The following is a 19,738-nucleotide window of genomic DNA, read 5'->3' on the forward strand; positions in this document are numbered from 1 at the left end:
TTGAGCTCCCTGTGTTACTACTTAATGGACACCTGCCAACCAATCAGAAACCAGCACTGTGTCTGACCTTGAGTAGAGACAGAGCGGGCGAGGCGGTCTGAACCTCGGTGAGGAATTTATGTCCATGTGAAAAAGTTTCATCCACTGAGTCATCCAGGAACTCAGATAGGATCTGCTCTGTGTGTGTGTGTGTGTGTGTGTGTGTGTGTGTGTGAGTCAGCTAGTATTTAAACACCACACCCTGTCCTGTCCTGGGTCATAGCTGCTGCTCGCTGCCTCACTGCTGCTGCTGCTGCTGCTGAAGGTAAGGAAACATGGCTTATAACCTACAGATGTTTGTTAGCTCAGATTTCAGCTGAACTCAAACACCACAGGAGAGACGGATCAGAACTCTACAGACAGAACTTGAACACAACACAAAGTATTAGTTGTTTTTTGGTTCTTTAAACTGCAGCAAACATCTGTCCAACATGTCATTCAGTCTCTGTGAAGAATCTATAAAGAGCTAAAATCTGTCTCAGGAGACTCGTGTGAAATGTTCCAGACGTGCTAACAGCCAACCGGTCGGTGGGTGCGGCTGGGTAAAGTCTTCCCTGCAGACTCGCTCTGCTCTCTGTCTGCCTGTAATTACCAGAGAATCATGTTCATGTCATATACAGAGGGAGGATCACAGAGGGGTGATGGAGCGCTGTTATCTGGAGGCACACACACAGAGATTATGAGAGACAGCCAGACATTTATCTCCTCCTTTCTCTGTGTCTTTATCTGGACACCTGCCAGCTGCTGCTGCTCCTCAGCAAAGACATTAAAGACATTAAAGACAAGGACCACGTGTTGTTGGGTCGACAAATCAGAAACCCTCACTCATGAACATGCAGGAATCAGAAAAAGAGACCTGAGCAGTTTCCTGACTCACTGATTGAAGGCTTTTATTTTGAAACCAGCTGGATGCAAGGAGGTGATTCACTGAGGAGGATTTTGTTATCTGCTCCTAATCAAACATTGTTCATTAAAGCATGCAGTCGTACAGTTTTAGCAACAGACGTCACATTTGATACTCAAATCTGAAGCTCAAGGTTCCTCAAAACTTTCAAATTAAGTGTTGAATCTCAACGGGGAACCAAAACTCTGGGACTTTAGTTTGAAAACTGGAGAAGGGAAGTAACTAATGTTACTACATGATTATTGCTGGAGCACAGCCATCGTTAATTTTACCACTGTTCTTCCTGCAATGACAATATCAGCTCTGGAAAACATTTAACAATCAGATTCACCTGGGAACAAAATGATTTTTTAACTTATACTTTCAGCAGTAAAAACAAACAACAAGACTCTGTCGAGATCATGAATCATTTCTGCACACATTCAGTACATCATCAGTACTGAAACTCTGCTCCAACATCTGGGACAGAGATTCATGCCCTGGCACACTATAGCCCTGTTTCACCAAACCCTTTGAGTCCAGCACCTGTGGAACCAGCAGTAAGCCTTCAGACATGGTACCTAGACCCTCGGTGTGTTCAGACAGTCCTCTTAAATGTGGGCGGGGTTGTTGTCACTCACTGCTCCGTCCAGCACTCGCTGTATTTCCTCATCAGCGGTGACACAGATGGAAGTCTGCACCTGGTTTATCGTCCACAGAACGAGGCTGCACGCCCACATTTTCACAACAAAATAGAACAGGCTGCAGTGAGAGTCTCTCTCCATGGGATATTTAAAAATAGCAGCTTTGTGCATTTAGTCCTTCTCAGGCAAGCTCAGGGGTTTAGTGTTGCTGTAGCCCACAGGAAGTGAGGATTAGAATATATGACCTTCACATAATCCGCTCCAAATTAATCTATATTTTTAAAGTCATTACTAAAAGTGTGTGTCATATAAAAACTAAAGTGATGGTCAAAGTTGTCACAGTGAAATTTAAGGTGTGCTGATGGATTCACGTCATCAACTCATGCATTGAGTAACATTACAAGTTAACGTTCCACCTTAAAAGTTGCCGGCAGTCGGCCCAGTGAATGAAGTTATTTTTTTCTCTTTCATTTTATAGTTGTAGTTTACTGATGTATGAACAGAGGTTACATAAAACCAGAGTGAGCGTCCTCTACTGACCAATCAGACTGCAGGGTTTCTAGCTCCACCTTTTAGTACCAGATCTGTGTGCTAGGTACCCCAACAGAGGGGGGACCAAACATGGGGACACTAAGGAACGCTGCTGTTGGGACCATCCACAACTTTACACTGTGGAGACAGAAAAATGTGAGTGAACTGAACTGCTCGGTGGAAATGGGGCTTAAGGTACTCACAAGCAACATTGCTAACATTCTTGTGCCCGGAGTGCAACACTCTGTTGATCCCCTGTAACTGAGAGGGATGTAGTCTTTGTAGGCTGACGGAGAAGTCGGTGTCACCCTGGTTCCCTCGTCAAAAAGCCAATGAGAATGTTCCATTGGATTTTGGATTATTACAGAAAATAAACTCTGTGACAAAACAAAGGTTTGTGATCCTTCCAGGTTTGATTCATCAAGATAGTCTTCATAATGAAGATCACCAAGACTTCTTTTGAAGCCTAAATTCAGTCCCCAGAGGTCAAAAGCTAACATTAGGCCGTAAGCAAACTACACCACAGTCACATGACTTAACCACCTCCACAGCAAGGCTGCAAAGTCGTGTTTGGCATAATGATGTTCTGTAGTCTCATTTAGACACTTGTTAGTAACCGTCTTTTCTAAGACACATAAAAGTTTCTAAATTCACAGTGTGGTATTTACTGATGGGACAATAGTTTAGACACTGGTGTTCTTCCAATTCATTAATTGTTTCATTATTTAAAAGAAAAAAAGCCAAACATCTCCACTTTCAGCTCCACAAATATTCCTTTGTGAAGCCGTCACCTCATTCTCTGGGCAGTTAATCAATAACGATATAAACGTTAGCTGAGGCTCAGCTCAGGGTCAAATAAGCTCTGTGTCTGAACTCTGTTAATAAACTAACAGAGATTAAAAGTACATGTTTTACAGGAATAATAAAATGGTGGCGTTTCCCTTTAAACTCCAACAAATAGAGGGATGATTCAGTCTGTTGGGCCGAGACTTCAGGACTGTTTGTGTCTGCTGTTGCTAGGCGATGAAACGCTGACCCTCACACTTCCTGTTAATGTTTTGTAAGAAGGTGAAAGGTCAAGAGAGATTTCCAGTTCTCCTCAGAAATATGAAATAAACATAAAGTCAATATTGATGGGTTAATATTAACTTTGGACGCTTTACAGAGTGTGTGTGTGTGTGTGTGTGTGTGTGTGTGACTGTGACTGTGTGTGTGTGTGACTGTGTGTGTGTGTGTGTGTGTGTGTGTGACTGTGTGTGTGTGTGTGTGTGTGTGTGTGTGTGTGTGTGACTGTGACTGTGTGTGTGACTGTGTGTGTGTGTGTGTGTGTGTATGTGTGTGTGTGTGTGTGTGACTGTGACTGTGTGTGTGACTGTGACTGTGTGTGTGTGTGTGTGTGTGTGTGACTGTGTGTGTGTGTGTTAAATAAGAGTCTCTGATGTGTTTGCTTTGTGATCCACATTCCTTATCTGCAGCCCTGGCCTCTCCCGCTGACACACCTGTTGGAACATCCTGGTCCATAAATCAAACACACCTATCTGAAGTGTTTACAGCCTGCTGGATTCTGAGGCTCCAAATGTTAAAGTGATAGTTTGGAGTTTTTGAGGTGTGGTTGTGTGATGTGCTTATCTATAGACAGTGTGTTACCTTGAGTCGATGTCAGTCAGCACACCCCCAGTTTGGAGACGCAGGCTGGAGTCCAACATGGAGGCGAAGTAATGGCTGCTGTGGAGAGGGGGCGGCAATGAAATATAAAATGAATATATCATATTTTAACGAACTAAAAAAATCAATAGCAGTTTAAGAGTACACTATAGTGAGAGTATTTCCACCACTGTACCTTTCTATCAGACAGTCTGTTCTGTCAAGAGAGCAGCTAACAGCTTCAGTTATCTATCTGCGCTCTCGTCAAATCCACCAGACTCCATTAAGAAATACAGCAGCAGTCGACCAGCAGCTCCTGTGTTCACTCATGTTAAATCACTGGTTTTCTCAGTGGAGTCTGGCTGTGAAGAGAGCGATATTATGGCTTCATTTACCTCTTAAAAATCATTGTCTGACATTCAGGTAAAGCAGTGAGAATACTCTAAATATAGCATTCAAACTGATACAGAATTTTTTAGGCGGCTAAAGTACGTTTTGTTCCTGACCCCGTCCAAAGCAGTGCATCGCTGAGCTTTCATGTCGGACTCCAGCCTGTTTCTCCAAACTAGAGGCGAGCTGACTGACATCCAGTGTAGGTAACACACTGACTGTGGGTAAATACCTCATACACCCCCACTTCTATCCCTTTAACAGACTGCAGCTTTTTAGAAATAAATCTAAAGAAGGGAAAACAAATGTTTGTACTGGGAGTAAATCTGTAGTTTGTTAGTTTAGCACAGTTTCTGAGATCGAATCTAAAACTGATGCGACTTTATTATTTCTCCTCTGGTGTTAACAGGAAAGTCTCCCTCTCTCTCACGTTTTATATGTGAGTGTTTAATTTGTGCAGAAAAGACCTAAACTTACCATACAACCATAAAAAGAGTGAACATCACAAAAAAAAAATTTTTTCTCAGCTGAAGTGTTTGAATATTAAAAAAAGAGAAACTGTGATGGAGGCTGATGTAAACATATGATTACTGTAAATACTAGGATACAACACTAATCACTGCAATACAGTACAACACTGGTCAGATTTTAACGCAAATGACAATAAATTCCTTGAATCTCTGAATAAATTTAGTGCTGAAACAATCAGTCAATCAAGTTGTTGACTAAAGGAAAGTTAGGAGGCTTTCACATCGGGGACGTGAGCCTGGATCAGAGTGCAGCTGACCACAAAGTCCAGTTTGTCTGATTAATGTGAACACTGTGACATGTACCCAGGAACAGCACAACAGTCCACGTGACAAAGTGGTCTCCAGGACGGTTCATAGGTTCTTAGTACAGCTCACGAATTTGCAAATACTGGGATGGCACACCTTACTCTGCCTCTGATTGGCTTACCTTTACATTCTTACTCTAACAGAGGGGTCGGCAGTCGCATGCAGCTCTTTGGCCCCTCTTCAACAGCTCCCTGTGGCTTTGACCAAACATTGAAATGAACCACTGTTATTTTTGAACATTTTAAGTTTCATTCATCATTGTTGTCAGCCTAAAGTGATTCTTACATTATCCAGTTGTAACAATGTGTAACCTGTGGGCCTACAACAAATTTTTAAAAGAGTTAACTAATCTGTGAGTCATAGCGATGTCGACGGCCTGGCGCCTTCTCTCTATGCTGCCGAACATCAAGAGCAGTGGATTGTCTTGAGTTTCCTTAGTAAAGCTAGCCGTGGATTTCAAATCCAGAAAGGAAAAGTCTTGGAGGAAAACAGATTTGTTTACTTTGGCTGCAAGGCACCAGATATTCATAAATACGTAACAGCAGAGTCGCCTCCTAATGGTAAAACATATTAATGATTAGACCTATTTGTAATGTTGATACACTTAATAAGGTTGGGTTACCTTCATCATAAGAAACACATATATTTTGTGGCTTTAGACAGATTTAAATCAATCATTAAAACATGGCTCTTCTGGTCGTAAAGGTCGCCTCTCTCCTAAACATAACCAATCCAACTAACAAAGGCAACGAGAACTGGCCGGATTCACAGATTCACAAATTTGCACATGGTTTGCATAAAGTTTGAAGACCAACGGCACCAAATCACAGAAGTAGACTGCTTTTTAACACGAGTAAGAGTCGTGAGCAGAGCTGAAGGGATTTCTTATCTGACGGTCTCCTGTGAAATCTGTGTGCAGCAGGCAACGACCTCACCCTCGAAAACTGCATGGCGATGGCTGATAAAGTAGGAAGGCAGGCGAGAGGGTCGATCTGAACACTTAACAACATAAATCAAAGTCAGCACAAAGCAAAGGTCGACTCTTTTGTAGGGGCTCGGCATCCTGTGATTGGCTCTCTTTTCAACTCTCCTGCTAATCTGTAGCAACAACGTCTCACTGCCATCACTAAAATTAAGTGGGGAAAAAGTTGCTAAATCTATTGGTCAAATGAGTCATTACAAATAGACATATTGAATATCTGCAAAAAAAATCCATTATCATGCATCCCTAGTATATAAACTTTATTAATTTCAGTCACTTTTCTCAAACTGTCTGGGTTTATTAATTTTTCACAATCTCTCCAGACCTGGGGATGGCTCATCTTACATTCCATGACTTTTCCAGATTTGATTATGTGAACCCTGCTTATAGCACCTATGCAGCCCAATCACTGAGAAAGTCTCAGTTTACATGTACGTGTTGATATAAGCAAAGCAAATGTGGGAGGGGGCATTCACTGGACCTTTTGTGAACGTAAGAGAGAGCTGCAGAATCTGCTGAAGTGAAAAAGATGACGAGTGATGAAATAGTCGTTCTAACGGTCTGTCGTCTCCCTGCAGGTCGACTCAACATGGCACTGGTGTCTGAGTTTCTGGGCCAACTGACACTGTCGTACGGAGGGGTGAGTCACCTGCTGACATCACACAGGAAACAGTTCTGCACGACGACAACGATATCTATCAGAATTATTCTGTGGTCATTATTACAAAATGTAACCACCTCTAACGTCCTGTTTGCAACATCTGTGGACGCTGCTCAGGTTTGAATCTTCATATTACACAACTGTACGTCTGCACAGATTTTCATATCTTTACTGCTCTGAGAGGATCCACAGTGTTTTACTGCCCTCATAAAGCAGGTACAGGTGTGGTTCGCTCTCCACCCACCTCAATAATCAGAAACCTGATAAAGTGAAGACGAGACTGAAGACTGATCGATGAGTCGTTCAGACACAGCGCCTTGTAAAGGTTTTCACCCCCCTCTGTATCCTCCACATTCTGTTGTATTACAACCAGAAATTTAAATGCATTTTTGTTTGGATATTTCTGGAATGGACCTGAACATAAATTCAAAATTGGTAACGTGAAATAAATTTAAAAAAAAGAATTTGAAAAAAATAATAAACTGAAAAGTGGTGTGTGCATATCGATTCACCCCCTCTGCTGTGACGCCCCTAAATAAGACCTGGTGCTGACAACTAGCTTCACAAGTCACATCACTAATTAAATAAAACCTACCTGTGTGCAGTCAGAGTGTCACATGATGTCAGTGTACATACACCTGTTCTGAAATGAAGACGAAGGAGCTCTCCAAACAAGTCAGGGACAAAGGTGTGCATAGAGACAGATCAGGGTTGGGTTCTCAAAAATAAATGAAAGTTTGAACACCTCACTGAGCACCATTAAATCCATTATTACAAAATGGTAACAAACCTGCCAAGAGAGGGCCGCCCAGCAAAACTCACAGACCAGACAGGAAGGGCATTAATCAGAGAGACGACAAAGGGAGGAGCTGGAGTATCTGTCCACAGGACACTTTGAGCTGTACACAAAAAAGCCATTGCTTAAAGAGATAAGAACATGAGGAGCTCGCCAAAAGGCGTGTGGAGACTTCTCAAACACACAAAAGAAGGTACTTTTGTCCTAGGGAACTAAAGCTGGACTTTCTGGCCACTCGTTCACCTACGACTGGGGGTGGGAATCACCAGAGGACCCAGGATATGATATTTAGATACACTGCGATTTATCACCTTTTTATCCAACTGCAAATTATTTCTCCAAAGGAAAACTTTGTCAGCTTCAGTTTTACCTCCTAAGATCAAGTTTTCAGTCTGTTCATCGACTTTAATCATTTTTTATTGCAGCTAAATGTGACACAGAGCAGACAGACTGACCAACAGCGTCATAACACCTGTCAGAAGTGTTGCATACACCTGACAGACTGAACTGTGGGCAGATTCAACACCCTCTGAGAGGACAGATTAAGACATGAGACAAAAACTTCACATGCAGGTGTCCTGCTGACTAACAGACAACGCCCATGTTGAAGGCGTTGTCTGTTCCATTCTTGTGCTGCATTTTGCAGGATGTCTGCAGTGTTTGCTCCGCTGTGACTTCTGGTGTTATGATGGTGGGCTCAGAGGTAGAGAGGGTCGTCCACTAATCGGAAGATCATCGGTTCGATCCCCACCTCCTCCGGTCTGCATGTCAAAGTACCCTCGGGCAAGATACTGAACCCCAAATTGCTCCTGATGGCTGCGTGTGAATGGTTACTGAGTAGCAGGTGGCACCATGTGCGGCAGCCTCGGCCATCAGTGTGTGAATGTGACTCGTAGTATAAAAGCCAGAAGACTAGAAAAACAATTTACAAGTCAGTCAAAGCACAGAAATTACAAACCTATTCTTTCATGTGTCATTCAGCCAAACACAAACCTGCTGTACCTGTTGCCATGACGACAGCACTATCAGTGTGAGACAGCTATTTGATGGCGGGTCTGACTGCACCACCTCGTCTCCAATCAATGACATTAGACCCCCTCCATCAGAGACCCTCATGTTGTTCTGAGCTGCAGCGGACTGTGAGGTAACTCGTCTCTCTCTGTCCTCTGTAGGAAGCCGAACCCAAATTCCCCACCGTGGTGCCGGTACGAGACTTCGACCCGGCCAAAGACGCCGCCAGGATTGAGACGGCCATCAAAACTAAAGGTGAGAGGGTCCAACAGCTCACCTCGCCTGCTGCCTGGAAGTTTCCACACATTTCTCAGAGTTATGTAACTGTGGTCTGCCTGTTCCATCACAAATAACTGGGTGGACGTCAGCCACAAACGAAGGGTTACATGAGATCAGAGTCTGGATCGCTGCTCTCAGGAGCTACTGCAGAGACAAACCTGAGGCTTCAACCTGTAGGCGTGCCGTGTTTCATCAAGGCAAATCGTTCTGGTTTCACCCTGAATGTGTCGTTACAAGTGTTTCCTATCATTACCTCCATCAAGGGTACGTCTTTGGTACAGTGTGTCTGTCTGTCAGCGGTTTAAGAGAAAAGTGTTTGCCTGGTTTTTCATTAAACATGGTGGAAAGGTGAACCGCGGGCCGAGGAAGAAGCTCTTACACACTGATGTGGATCCAAATCAGGGGGTGGATACGCTGTTGACACTGTGTGATGGAGCACCTGGCCTGGCAGAGATCTGTGCTCTCCAAGTTTCCTTCCTGTTCCTATTTGATTTTTTAAATCATGATGGTTTTCATATTTCTACAGCTTTCCACACCCGACTGCAGAATTAGCGCCACCTGCTGCTCATCTTGATGAGCTGAGGTGGATTTTCTGAACATTCATTTGGGTGGAAATTCAACTGAGTCCTGATCACGAGGCCGTGACACACAACATATTCCTGCTCTCCAGAGGATGAACCCTTCAGATTTTAATGACTGCTTCACCTGTTAGATTTCTGTTGTTATCGTGGTGACTCGGTTTGTTTTGGAGTCTCACTCCTGCAGTGTTTCAGCCTGACGTCTGACTCCATCCAGTTACAGTAAGATATCAGATTACTGCCTGCTGTCTGTCCATGTGTGAGCTGTTCAAACTGTAACTGCATGTTTTCTGGTCAGATTGGAAACTGACGACAGTTGTTGGAATTCATCTGCAGATCTCTGCTGAGGGAGTTAAACCTGTGAGGCTGAACGTACACTTCAGGTCCTCTCTGTTTGTGTGGAGAGCTGCAGGGTTTTCCGACTCAGCTTCCTGTGTGTGTGTGAGCTGCAGTAAAAACAGGACGTCCCTCAACAGACTCAAGATTTTCCATCGTCATGTTTTTCTGAAGCTGAAACAAAGACACAGAGACAGCTGCTGATGATCAGAGGATCAGCGCAGTTTAACACACAGAAGTTAAATATGAACACAGACAGATGTTGAAGCAGAGTTCAGACGACGAAGTGTTTCAACAGCTCATAAACAGCTGACAGTATTTAGTCACATTACTGACAACATGAGGGCTTTGATTTCATCTGTTACTTTATCAAACAGCAAACATGGAGGCTGTGGGGAAGTGAAAAGCCAAAACATCTGCTCAGTGGTGCACTCAGACTGTCAGAGATGCAGGGGCAGAAAATAAGGGCACCAGCTCACAGAAAGATTTTTAACATGCATTATGCATCAGTCACCATCTCTGTGAACCTCCTCCTGCTCCCACTGCCAGGTTAGCACGAGCTAACACTGCAGCAGCGGCTAACATCCGACACTGAGCCATTAAACGGTCCCAACGATCACACCGACACTGACACTGACACAGCTCGACTCTGTTGTTAAAGCAGTTCAGAGAAGGTGGAGAGAGGACAGCGGTGGAGGAAATATTCAGATCCTTTACTGCAGTAAAAGTACTGATATCAGACTGAGAGGACTTCATTACGTGGGAAAGACAGACAAAATAGTTAAGGAAAGTTTTATCAGTAAAATGTAATCCAAGTATCAAATGTAAAGTACTCACCGAGGGAGTATGATGTTATCACCACGGCTGTAGCTCCTCTGAATATTCTCTGGGAATTCTGGGCTTTAAGCAACAATTAAAAACTTATGTTGGATATTTTAAAGGTGGACTGCAGCAATTTTTGTCTCAGAATGTTTAATCTCGACAAAAATTCCGCATTTCTCCACCAGAATCTTGTTTGTCTGGTCTGAATATATTCCACTGGACTCTTTTAAAGTTGAACGTACTGACAACAAATAAATCTGCGTGTTGCAGGTGTGGACGAACAGACCATCATCGACATCCTGACCAGACGTAGCTACGAGCAGCGCAGAGAAATCGCCTTCGAATATGAACGCCTCGCCAAGAAGGTTTAAAATGTTTCTGCTTTAGTAAACAAAATCACGACCTTTGACCTGTCAGTATCACTTTGCTTCAGAGACGAAACTATCCTGCTGCTTCCTGCTTTAGTGTCAGATGATTGTTTCCAGTGTTTTTTAAGAGACGTTTGGTTTGTGTGCCTCCATCTCTTTTCCAGGATCTGATCACGGCCCTGAAGGGGGCGCTGTCCGGCTCTCTGGAGGCTCTGATGTTGGGTCTGATGAAGAGCACCTCTCAGTACGACGCCTCTGAGCTCAGAGCCTCCATGAAGGTCAGAGTCACCACTGCAAAACGAGCACTTTTACTTTTGATGAAAAACATCAGACGGCTCTGACACAGTCACTTTTATATGTAACTGATGTTAATGTGTAAAATGAGGAGTCTTACCTGCTGGTTTCTGTGTTTCCAGGGACTGGGAACAGACGAGGAGACTCTCATAGAGATCGTCTGCTCCAGAAACAACGAGGAACTGGTGGAGATCAAGAGGGTTTACAAAGAGAGTACGTCTGGAAATCTTCTTCCTCTAATACTCACTGAAGAATAAAGAATAGAAGAATTAAATCCTCAGTAACATTTCACTGTAAAAGTTTACTCTGCAGGATGTTGGTTACTGTTTGTGAACACGCTCACCAGTGAAACTGAAAGTCAAAGCCGACCCCAGATTCACTCGTTTGGCGTTTTCTCTCACCGCATCAAAAGTCCCGTTTTAGTCTAACAGAGATCCATTTTCTCTCATGTCATGTAAACGTACTGAGTGACCCTGAACAGTGTTAACTAGCCCATCTTCAGACAGAGTGCACACACTTTGGTAACAGAGAGAACAGAACTCATTAGATGGCGCCGGCGTCGCCCGTACCTTCATATTTATTTATTTACAGGATTAACCAATAATATTAATAATTAATCTGATAATTCCATCAATAAATGACTCTCATGTACCAGTATACTGTGATACTGGAAAACATCTTCCATCATGATGTATATAATATCATATTGTGATATGATATTATACACATCATGATGGAAGATGTTATCCACGTCTCCCACCTCCACTGACAAAGTGACTCAGTAAAGCTAAAGTTAGCATGCTAACAATTAATGTGGGCAGCCCTAGCATAAACTGATACAGGCGCTGTTTGAAAACTGCTGGACATTACTAGCATGTTAGCTAGCTGACATTTGCTGCATAGTATCAAGAACAAACATCTAGCTGGTTAGCTTCTGTGGCTAACATTAGCTACGTCATAGATGATATTTACCTCACTGTTGTTATGCCTCCGTGGCAGAGATAGCCGGGGCCAGACACTCTATGTTTTCAGGTTGTCAATCCGTCCGTTGTATTCTTGCAATCGGCATATCTCCAAAAGGCCTTGAGGTATTTTTTTTTAAATATGGCACAAACATCCACTTGAACACAACAATGAACTGATTAGATTTTGGTGGTCAAAGGTCAACGTGAACGCACGTCAGTCTTATCTTCATAAACGCCATATCTTCTGAGGACCTGAAGTAAACTTCCTCAAATTTGGCACAAAAGTCCACTTGGACGCAAGAATGAGCTGATTTGAATTTGGTGGTCCAAGGTCAAAGGTCACTGTGACCTCACAAAACATGTTTTTTGTCCATAACTGAAGAATTCATTCACTAATTCTGACCAAACTTGACACAAATGTCTAACAGGATAAAATAATGAAGGTCAAAAGGTCAAAGGTCAGCTTGACTGTGACATCATCATGTTTTAACGTCATATCTCAGGAACAGAAGGGGAGACATTTGGTCAGATACTGAATTGGAAACTGTGCTGATTGTATAGATCTTCTGTGTGTGAAGCATCCATGTTTTAGACTTTGAAGCTTCGTCACGGACACATCTGAAGCATCGTTACCTGTCATGGCTCCATATTAATCTGGACAGACATGCGTGTAAACTGTACATGGCTGATTTGTGGAAACATGCAACCTCAGAGCGGTAATTTAAGTTTTTCATGGTGTTCAAATCTTTTATTTCTGTGTGCAGTGTTTAAGAAGGAGCTGGACAAAGACGTAGCAGGAGACACATCAGGAGACTTCGCCAAACTCCTGCTGGCTCTGGTTCAGGTAGGTTCACGTTAGCTCAGATGCTAACTGCTAAACATACATCTGCTGTTATCTTTCTTTAATTATCTCTTTGGGCCGTGGCTAACTGTGACAGCATTTGGATGAAATAATCAGCAGATTCATCCATGATGAAAAATAATAGTAATTTGAATCAACATCTTTCTACAGTTTAAAACTTTACATTTTTTGATTACCCACGCATACTTTCTCTCACGTAAGATTGTCAATGCAGGACTTTTACTTGTATCAGATTACTTTCACAGTTTGGTATTAGCACTTTTGCTGCAGTAAAAAAATTGAATACTTCCTCTGTCAGTGGTGGAAGCCGCAGAGCTCTGCTAGTCTGCTGCGAAACAACAGCTTTACTGTTTTTAACACTGACATGTCTGTTGATCTCCAGACGAAGAGAGACGAGCCGTCTAATGTGGTCGACTACGAGAAGATTGACGAGGACGCCAGAGTGAGTCGAACCATGCAGATATTTACACAAAGTTTTTCTTTCAACACTTGTGTGATCTCTGAATAAGCTGTTCTTCTGGGTGTGAATCTGTTCAGTGTGATATCGTTGTTTAATGAGGAATCCATTAACTGATAAGTCAAACGCTCAGAGATCCCTCAGCGTTCCTTCATACCTCCACTCCGAGCAGTGACTTTAAACCGCCGTCTGTCCTCCTGTGTGAACCTTTCAGTGTCTGTATGAAGCTGGCGTGAAGAGGAAGGGGACTGATGTGGCGACCTGGATCTCCATCATGGCTCAGAGGAGCGTCCCCCACCTGCAGAAAGGTGAACTACACACACACACACACACACACAACATTAAATACCGACGACATGTGTGACCAACTCGTTGTTTTGCACGTCACAAGTCTCAAGTCTTTGTTTTCAAGTCAAAAAGGCAAGTTCAGATTCCTAAAGTTTGAGTTTTGAGTCTTAAACGAGTCATAATGCACTCGTCACTAAATGTACAGTCATTTTAACGACAGAATTTAAATATGTCATAGAAGGAAACTTTTCAGTATCAATACACTTTTCATAACACTGTGTGTGTTTCATGTTTTACATGTTGTCTCTGTGCATGTGTTTGTGTTTGGTCAGTGTTTGACAGGTATAAGAGCTACAGCCCGTACGACATGAAGGAGAGCATCAGGAAGGAGGTGAAGGGAGATCTGGAGAAATCCTTCCTCACTCTGGGTAACAAACACACACCAGCACCAGGCGTCTTACTCCTTTGTGATATCGAGCTCTGTTCTGCAAAAACTATTAGAAACACATCAGTGAGCTGCAGACAGGAAGTCAGAGAGCACTGACAGATTAGGCTCATTGGAGATGAGCCAGGCCTGCACAGATTCGATCACCAGCGCCACTGCACAATGCATGCTGGTTAGTTTTGAGTCTGACTTCATCCTGACTTGCTCTGATGTCGTATAAAAGTGGACAGTGATGATGAGGTGAGAGCGAGGTGGCCGCAGTTTGTAGAGCTGCTGCTCTCCAGCGACTGCAGCACCCAGGGCATGATGGGAAACGCCTGGCTCTCACCTGATCTAACAGCTGATTGGTTCAGATGTCTACTCAACAAGATGTTTTTAATTTTAGTTTAATTTCAGAGATTAAGACTGTAGTTGTCTGATTTGAAGGTTTATTGTGTGACAGAAAACATGTTGTGTGACTGATGGTGAAGTTTATTAATCACAGACTGAATACATTCATCATAAACTACACAGAGTCTACTGTGTATTAATACTGGACTGTTTTAGTTATTGAGGTATTTAACATCACAGAGACTGGTGCTCAGTGAAATGTGAGGATTCTTAAAATAAGTCAGACACAGTGTGTTCAGCCTGTGTAGCTGAGGCCACAGGTCAAACTGATGCTGACTCACAGCAGAGTTCATGAACCATCAACATAAACTACAGATCGCCTGTAAAACATTTTAATAAATTAATCTTTCATAATTAAAACAGCTGGAGACTGAGAACAAACTGATATATGAGTCTGATAATATTTTAATAATCGACATCATATCGGACAGGATGTGGGTGTTTCTGTGACTTCCTGTACGGACTGAAGGCTGCTGGAAACTGTCCGACCTGACAGCAGCTCTTTGTCACCGCCTCCTGATGAAGCCGCTGCTCTCGTCCACTTGCAGGCGCAGTTCATCTCCAATTAGCCTATAGACACAATAGTGGGTGCGGTTACATGATGGCTTCTCATTCAGAATGAAATAAATCTGAATGAAATCATTCAGAATTAAAGTCTTTCCAGGTAGTTTACATGAGAAATATTCATTCTGAATGAGGGTTTACACGGAGATCAGTTTAATCACCTTTATTCGGGTCTGCACAAGGTTTGGGGCAGGGAAGGTTTCTGATTGGATAGGGGGCGGGGCGGATGTTACGTGTTTACGTTTACCGGAAGAAAACACTGTAGTCCTCGCTCCGGATAACAAGATGCTTGACGACGCCGTTCTTAGTGCCTTTTTCAGGCTTGTTTTGCTTATATTCTTGAAGCAGCAGTACGACAACAACCTTGTTCTGCTAATGCTTCGTCTGTTGAGGAGGAGAAGGGAGGTAGAAGGTCGAAGAAGGGAGATAGAAGACCGTGCTGTGGCGAATGGAAACCGGTGAGTGCAACGAGTCCGACTGCTCTATCTCAGCCCGTTGCTATGCGCGCTATATACGTCATGGCGCCAAAAGGCCAAGGAAATGAGCATGTGCAGAAAGACTGGAATGAACTTAAAGAGGAATGAGTGTATACAAGTGTGAGAAATTCTTTCATTGGGAATTAGAAACGGAATATTCCAGCCCCTTACATCGGATTGAATTTTCAATCGCATTGGCCATTTTCATTCTGAATTAGATGTTTACAAGATCACTTGAACTTTCATTCAGAATGAAAAGGGAATTAAACTGTCCATGTAAACGCACTCAGTGTTGGGTTGAGTCTGTACATGAGCTGATCCAAAAATCAAAAAACAGTGGAGCTGTCCTTTAAGATGATGTCATCACAGGTAATGATGTCATCACAGGTGGTGATGCCATATGGTTTCCTAAATGTCCATCTGTCGTCTCTTCACAGTGGAGTGCTTTGAAAACAGGCAGCTGTACTTCGCCAACAGACTCAGTGAAGCCATGAAGGTAAAGTTTCACAGTTTATTCACACAGGTGCTGCGATCACTTTATATATTAATAATAATATGATCATTTTTTTCATTCTGCACTTCATTTATTTGATGACTTCAGTTACTAGTTTGAGATGAGTTGGAAAGTGTAATTGTTTTTCTGTAGCTTCTGCTTTTATTTCTGTTGATCTTATTTTATTTTCTTCTTTTTATTATTTTATACGGTTTTATTTTTTATACTTTTCTGATATATACTATCTACCTGTGCATGTTTCTGCCCTTTGTGCTGCTGCAGCAGCTAATTTGCACTCAGACAATCAATTATCTTCTCTTAAAATATCATGAACAAATAATTATATTATTAAATCAATAACACTTTATTGATCCCTGAGAGGAAAGTCATGAACCACCCAGCAGCATCTAAAGTCATTAAAATGAGCTCCACCTCCACCAGTGGCAACATTAAAGTAATGAACACATTAATGCATCAGTATTTATAATACAATAACATCAGTTATTTTGCATAGTGAGGACTTTTACTTTATTAACATTTTAAACGCTGACTCTCAGTTGGAAAACAGTATTTCTACACTTTAAAAAGTAAAATGTTTTGTCTTTTGATTTCTGTCATTATACCCACCATCCTCCGTCTGTCAGTCTGCTCTGACGTCCGTCTGTCCTCCATATTGTTTTGTGTGTCTGTCTGCAGAGTAAAGGAGCGAAGGAGAAGGTGGTGACGAGGATCATGGTCTCTCGCTGTGAAGTCGACCTGATGAAGATCAGAACAGAGTTCAAGAGGCAGCACAAAAGATCACTGTACCAGACCATCGCTGTGAGTACCTGACCGTGTGTGTGTGTGTGTGCATTTAAAGTTCAAAAACATCCCAGTGTGAATCACTTTATTTTTCCTGTGAAATAGAAAACATTCTAGGGGCCAGATTTGGCCCACGGGCCGTAAGTTGAGCTTCACTGTAAAGAAAACATAACGATTATGTTTCATCCTGTTTCTGCTGATAAATCTGCCTAAATTCTCCACTGGACCTTTAAAACTGATTCATAAAATAAAGTAAATTAAATTAGATTACATTAAACTTATTTCCATGACAGTCCTCTCCTGGTTCAACACCGTCCTTCAACAGGAGCACATGAATATGAAGAGCAACAGTCAGACTCTCCACCTGCACACACACAGGAAACAAACACACCTGACGGAAACTCTGCGACACATTTAACTGAACTAACATCCGTTTTTACACCGACAGACACACATAACGATCAGTCGTCCCGTCTCTGTTAATCTGAATCAGAATAAATGACTTTAAACCAAACAGCGTCTCACCTGGTCTCACCTGGTCTCACCTGGTCTCACCTGGTCTCACCTGCGGCTGTCAACCATCTGCCGGGAGTCTGAAGCAACGTCACTCAGGCTTCCTCTGTGTGTCATTAATTAAAGCCCCCCAGGATACAACAGGTGACCCGGAACTATGATGACACTTTTTTTTATTTATTTATTTTTTTAATTTAAATGGAACATTTGTAGAACAAATAAAAACAAACAAGACGAGAGGAGGCTCCTGCTGTAAAAATACACAACAATATAATACTCAACCTTGATGAGGACGAAGAAAAATAAAAAATATAAATAAGTAAAAAACAGTAATTATTTCTATATTAAAATTATAAATTATAAATATTCTGTGCAGTTATTCAACTGTGCATTTTTTTCAGTATATGACTTTATCATGCACATAACTGAACATATTTATTATGTTTACTCTTATTCTATTCTTTGTTTTATCCCATTGATGTTTATATTGTAGTTAAATTTCACACTTACAGCCTCAGCACAGTGAGATTTATATTTTATTTTATTTTTAATATTTCAATATCTGAAGTACTAGTGTTAAGCACTGTAGCATAATGCACAATCTATTTTTATTTTAATGCACATTTTTATTTCTATTTATTGCTCAATATCAATAAAGTGTTTCTGATTCTAAAATCAACGAGGGGGAGATTTATATATTAATAAATAAGAATTGTAAAATGTAAGTTAATGAATTAAAATACCAGGCAAACAAAATGTAACAAAATGGAGCAAAAACATGGAGATCCAAAATGAGGATCATAATTCATTATTTTTCTCTCAGTCCTGCTGCTTTTTTTCAGTGATGATAAAAACAACTTGAAGTCATTTATAAACCAGTTAAAGAGCTGATTATTCCTCTGCTTGCTAAAATGAATATGATGTTTATCCATAAGTAAGATTATTTTGATCATGTCAGAAACAGATATGATCCTTTAATAAAGAATGTGAGAGTCATCAAATGTTGGAGCGCCAGTTTTTAATGTCAGAGCAGAATCTATGAAGACACACGGAAATCTGTCTTTATGGCAGAAAATATTCACACAGGTTTGTAAATGTTCACTAAAAAGAAAATGAACGTGTCTCAGTTACACAGACACTGTGGGAAATCTCAATGGATTACAGTCTCATTTTTATTTTATTTTTTATTTATTTTATTTGATTTCATTTTTCATTTTATTTTATTCTTTGTTATTTTTTTATTTATTCTATTTTTTGTTTTATTTTATTTTGTTCTTTTATATGTTTTATTTATGTTATTTTTTATTTAATTTAATTTTATTCTATTTAATTTCTTTTTTTTTCTTTCTTTTTTTTTTTTTGGAATACGTATCTGACAGTCAAGCAGATATAAATCTGCTTCTGCGTTCACTAAGACTGACCTGAAAAACAATAATGAAATAAATACAAAAACAAAATTCTCATTTTATTTATAATCATCTGTTTCAGCTCCCCAGAGCTAAAATATTCTTAAAAAAGAGAATATTATAAATGAGAATAAACAGTGAAGTAAAAATAAGTCGAGTCAAGTCATTTTTATTTATAAAGTCACAGATTTGCCTCAAAGAACGTTACAATCTGTCCGACACCCTGAGACTCTTCATAAGTCACATTTAATAACAGATAAAAGGAAGTTTATTTATCTTGTTCAGGAGGAGACGATGAGAGAAATCAATATTATCAATTTGTACTTCAAGACATTTAATCAACGAAACTCACAGTTTGAATCATACATAAAGTTTTTGTGTTTTTATCATTTTATTTTTGTTATCATGATTATTTTTTTATATAACAAGTACATTTTGCTGGTAGTTCTTGTACTGTATCTTTACTTTAAGTTTTGAATGCAGGAAACTTTTTACTTCAGTGACTGATGTGAATACTTGTTCCACCACCGCATAACAAAGAGTTATTTGTATAATAATAAATTAATTAATTGATAAATAAAATGTTATTAATAATATTATTAATAATAATAATGTTTCTGTCTCTGTGTGTTTCAGGAGCACACTAAAGGAGACTACCAGAAGGCTCTGCTCAGTCTGTGCGGCGGAGACGACTGAGCCCTCGACTCCGTCTGGACTCAGTTTCCCAGAAGGCCGCTGGGTTTGAAATGTCAGTTGACTGCAGATCTTCTTACAGTATTAGAGCCTTTTTGTTTTTATGTCCATGTTAAACAGATCACCTCCATCTTTCTGAGCAGCTTCAGTGTCTGAAATAAAACCTTCTCAGCTGTGTGTGTGTGTGTGTGTGTTTGATGAAGCGACCAGCAGAGGAAATAAAGACTGTTGTCTCTGCTGTGTTCATACAGGATTTACTCACTGTGTCAGTATTTACTACAGGTTTACAGA

General features: G+C 41.1%; 1 protein-coding gene across 1 annotated transcript; it reads left to right on the top strand.

The window, feature by feature from the left end:
• Positions 1-207: 207 nt before the first annotated feature.
• On the top strand, positions 208-19,624 carry LOC117252911 (annexin A2-like). The gene is made up of 13 exons (XM_033620181.2): positions 208-304; positions 6,528-6,589; positions 8,579-8,672; positions 10,703-10,797; positions 10,965-11,078; positions 11,217-11,307; positions 12,824-12,903; positions 13,304-13,363; positions 13,593-13,686; positions 13,999-14,094; positions 15,979-16,037; positions 16,731-16,853; positions 19,391-19,624. Exons 2-13 carry the CDS (start codon positions 6,539-6,541, stop codon positions 19,448-19,450), a joined length of 1,017 nt encoding a protein of 338 aa, XP_033476072.1. The 5' UTR covers positions 208-304; positions 6,528-6,538; the 3' UTR covers positions 19,451-19,624.
• Positions 19,625-19,738: the final 114 nt, after the last annotated feature.

Source organism: Epinephelus lanceolatus, chromosome 2, assembly GCF_041903045.1.
Source record: "Epinephelus lanceolatus isolate andai-2023 chromosome 2, ASM4190304v1, whole genome shotgun sequence".
Classification (NCBI taxonomy): Eukaryota; Metazoa; Chordata; class Actinopteri; order Perciformes; family Serranidae; genus Epinephelus; species Epinephelus lanceolatus.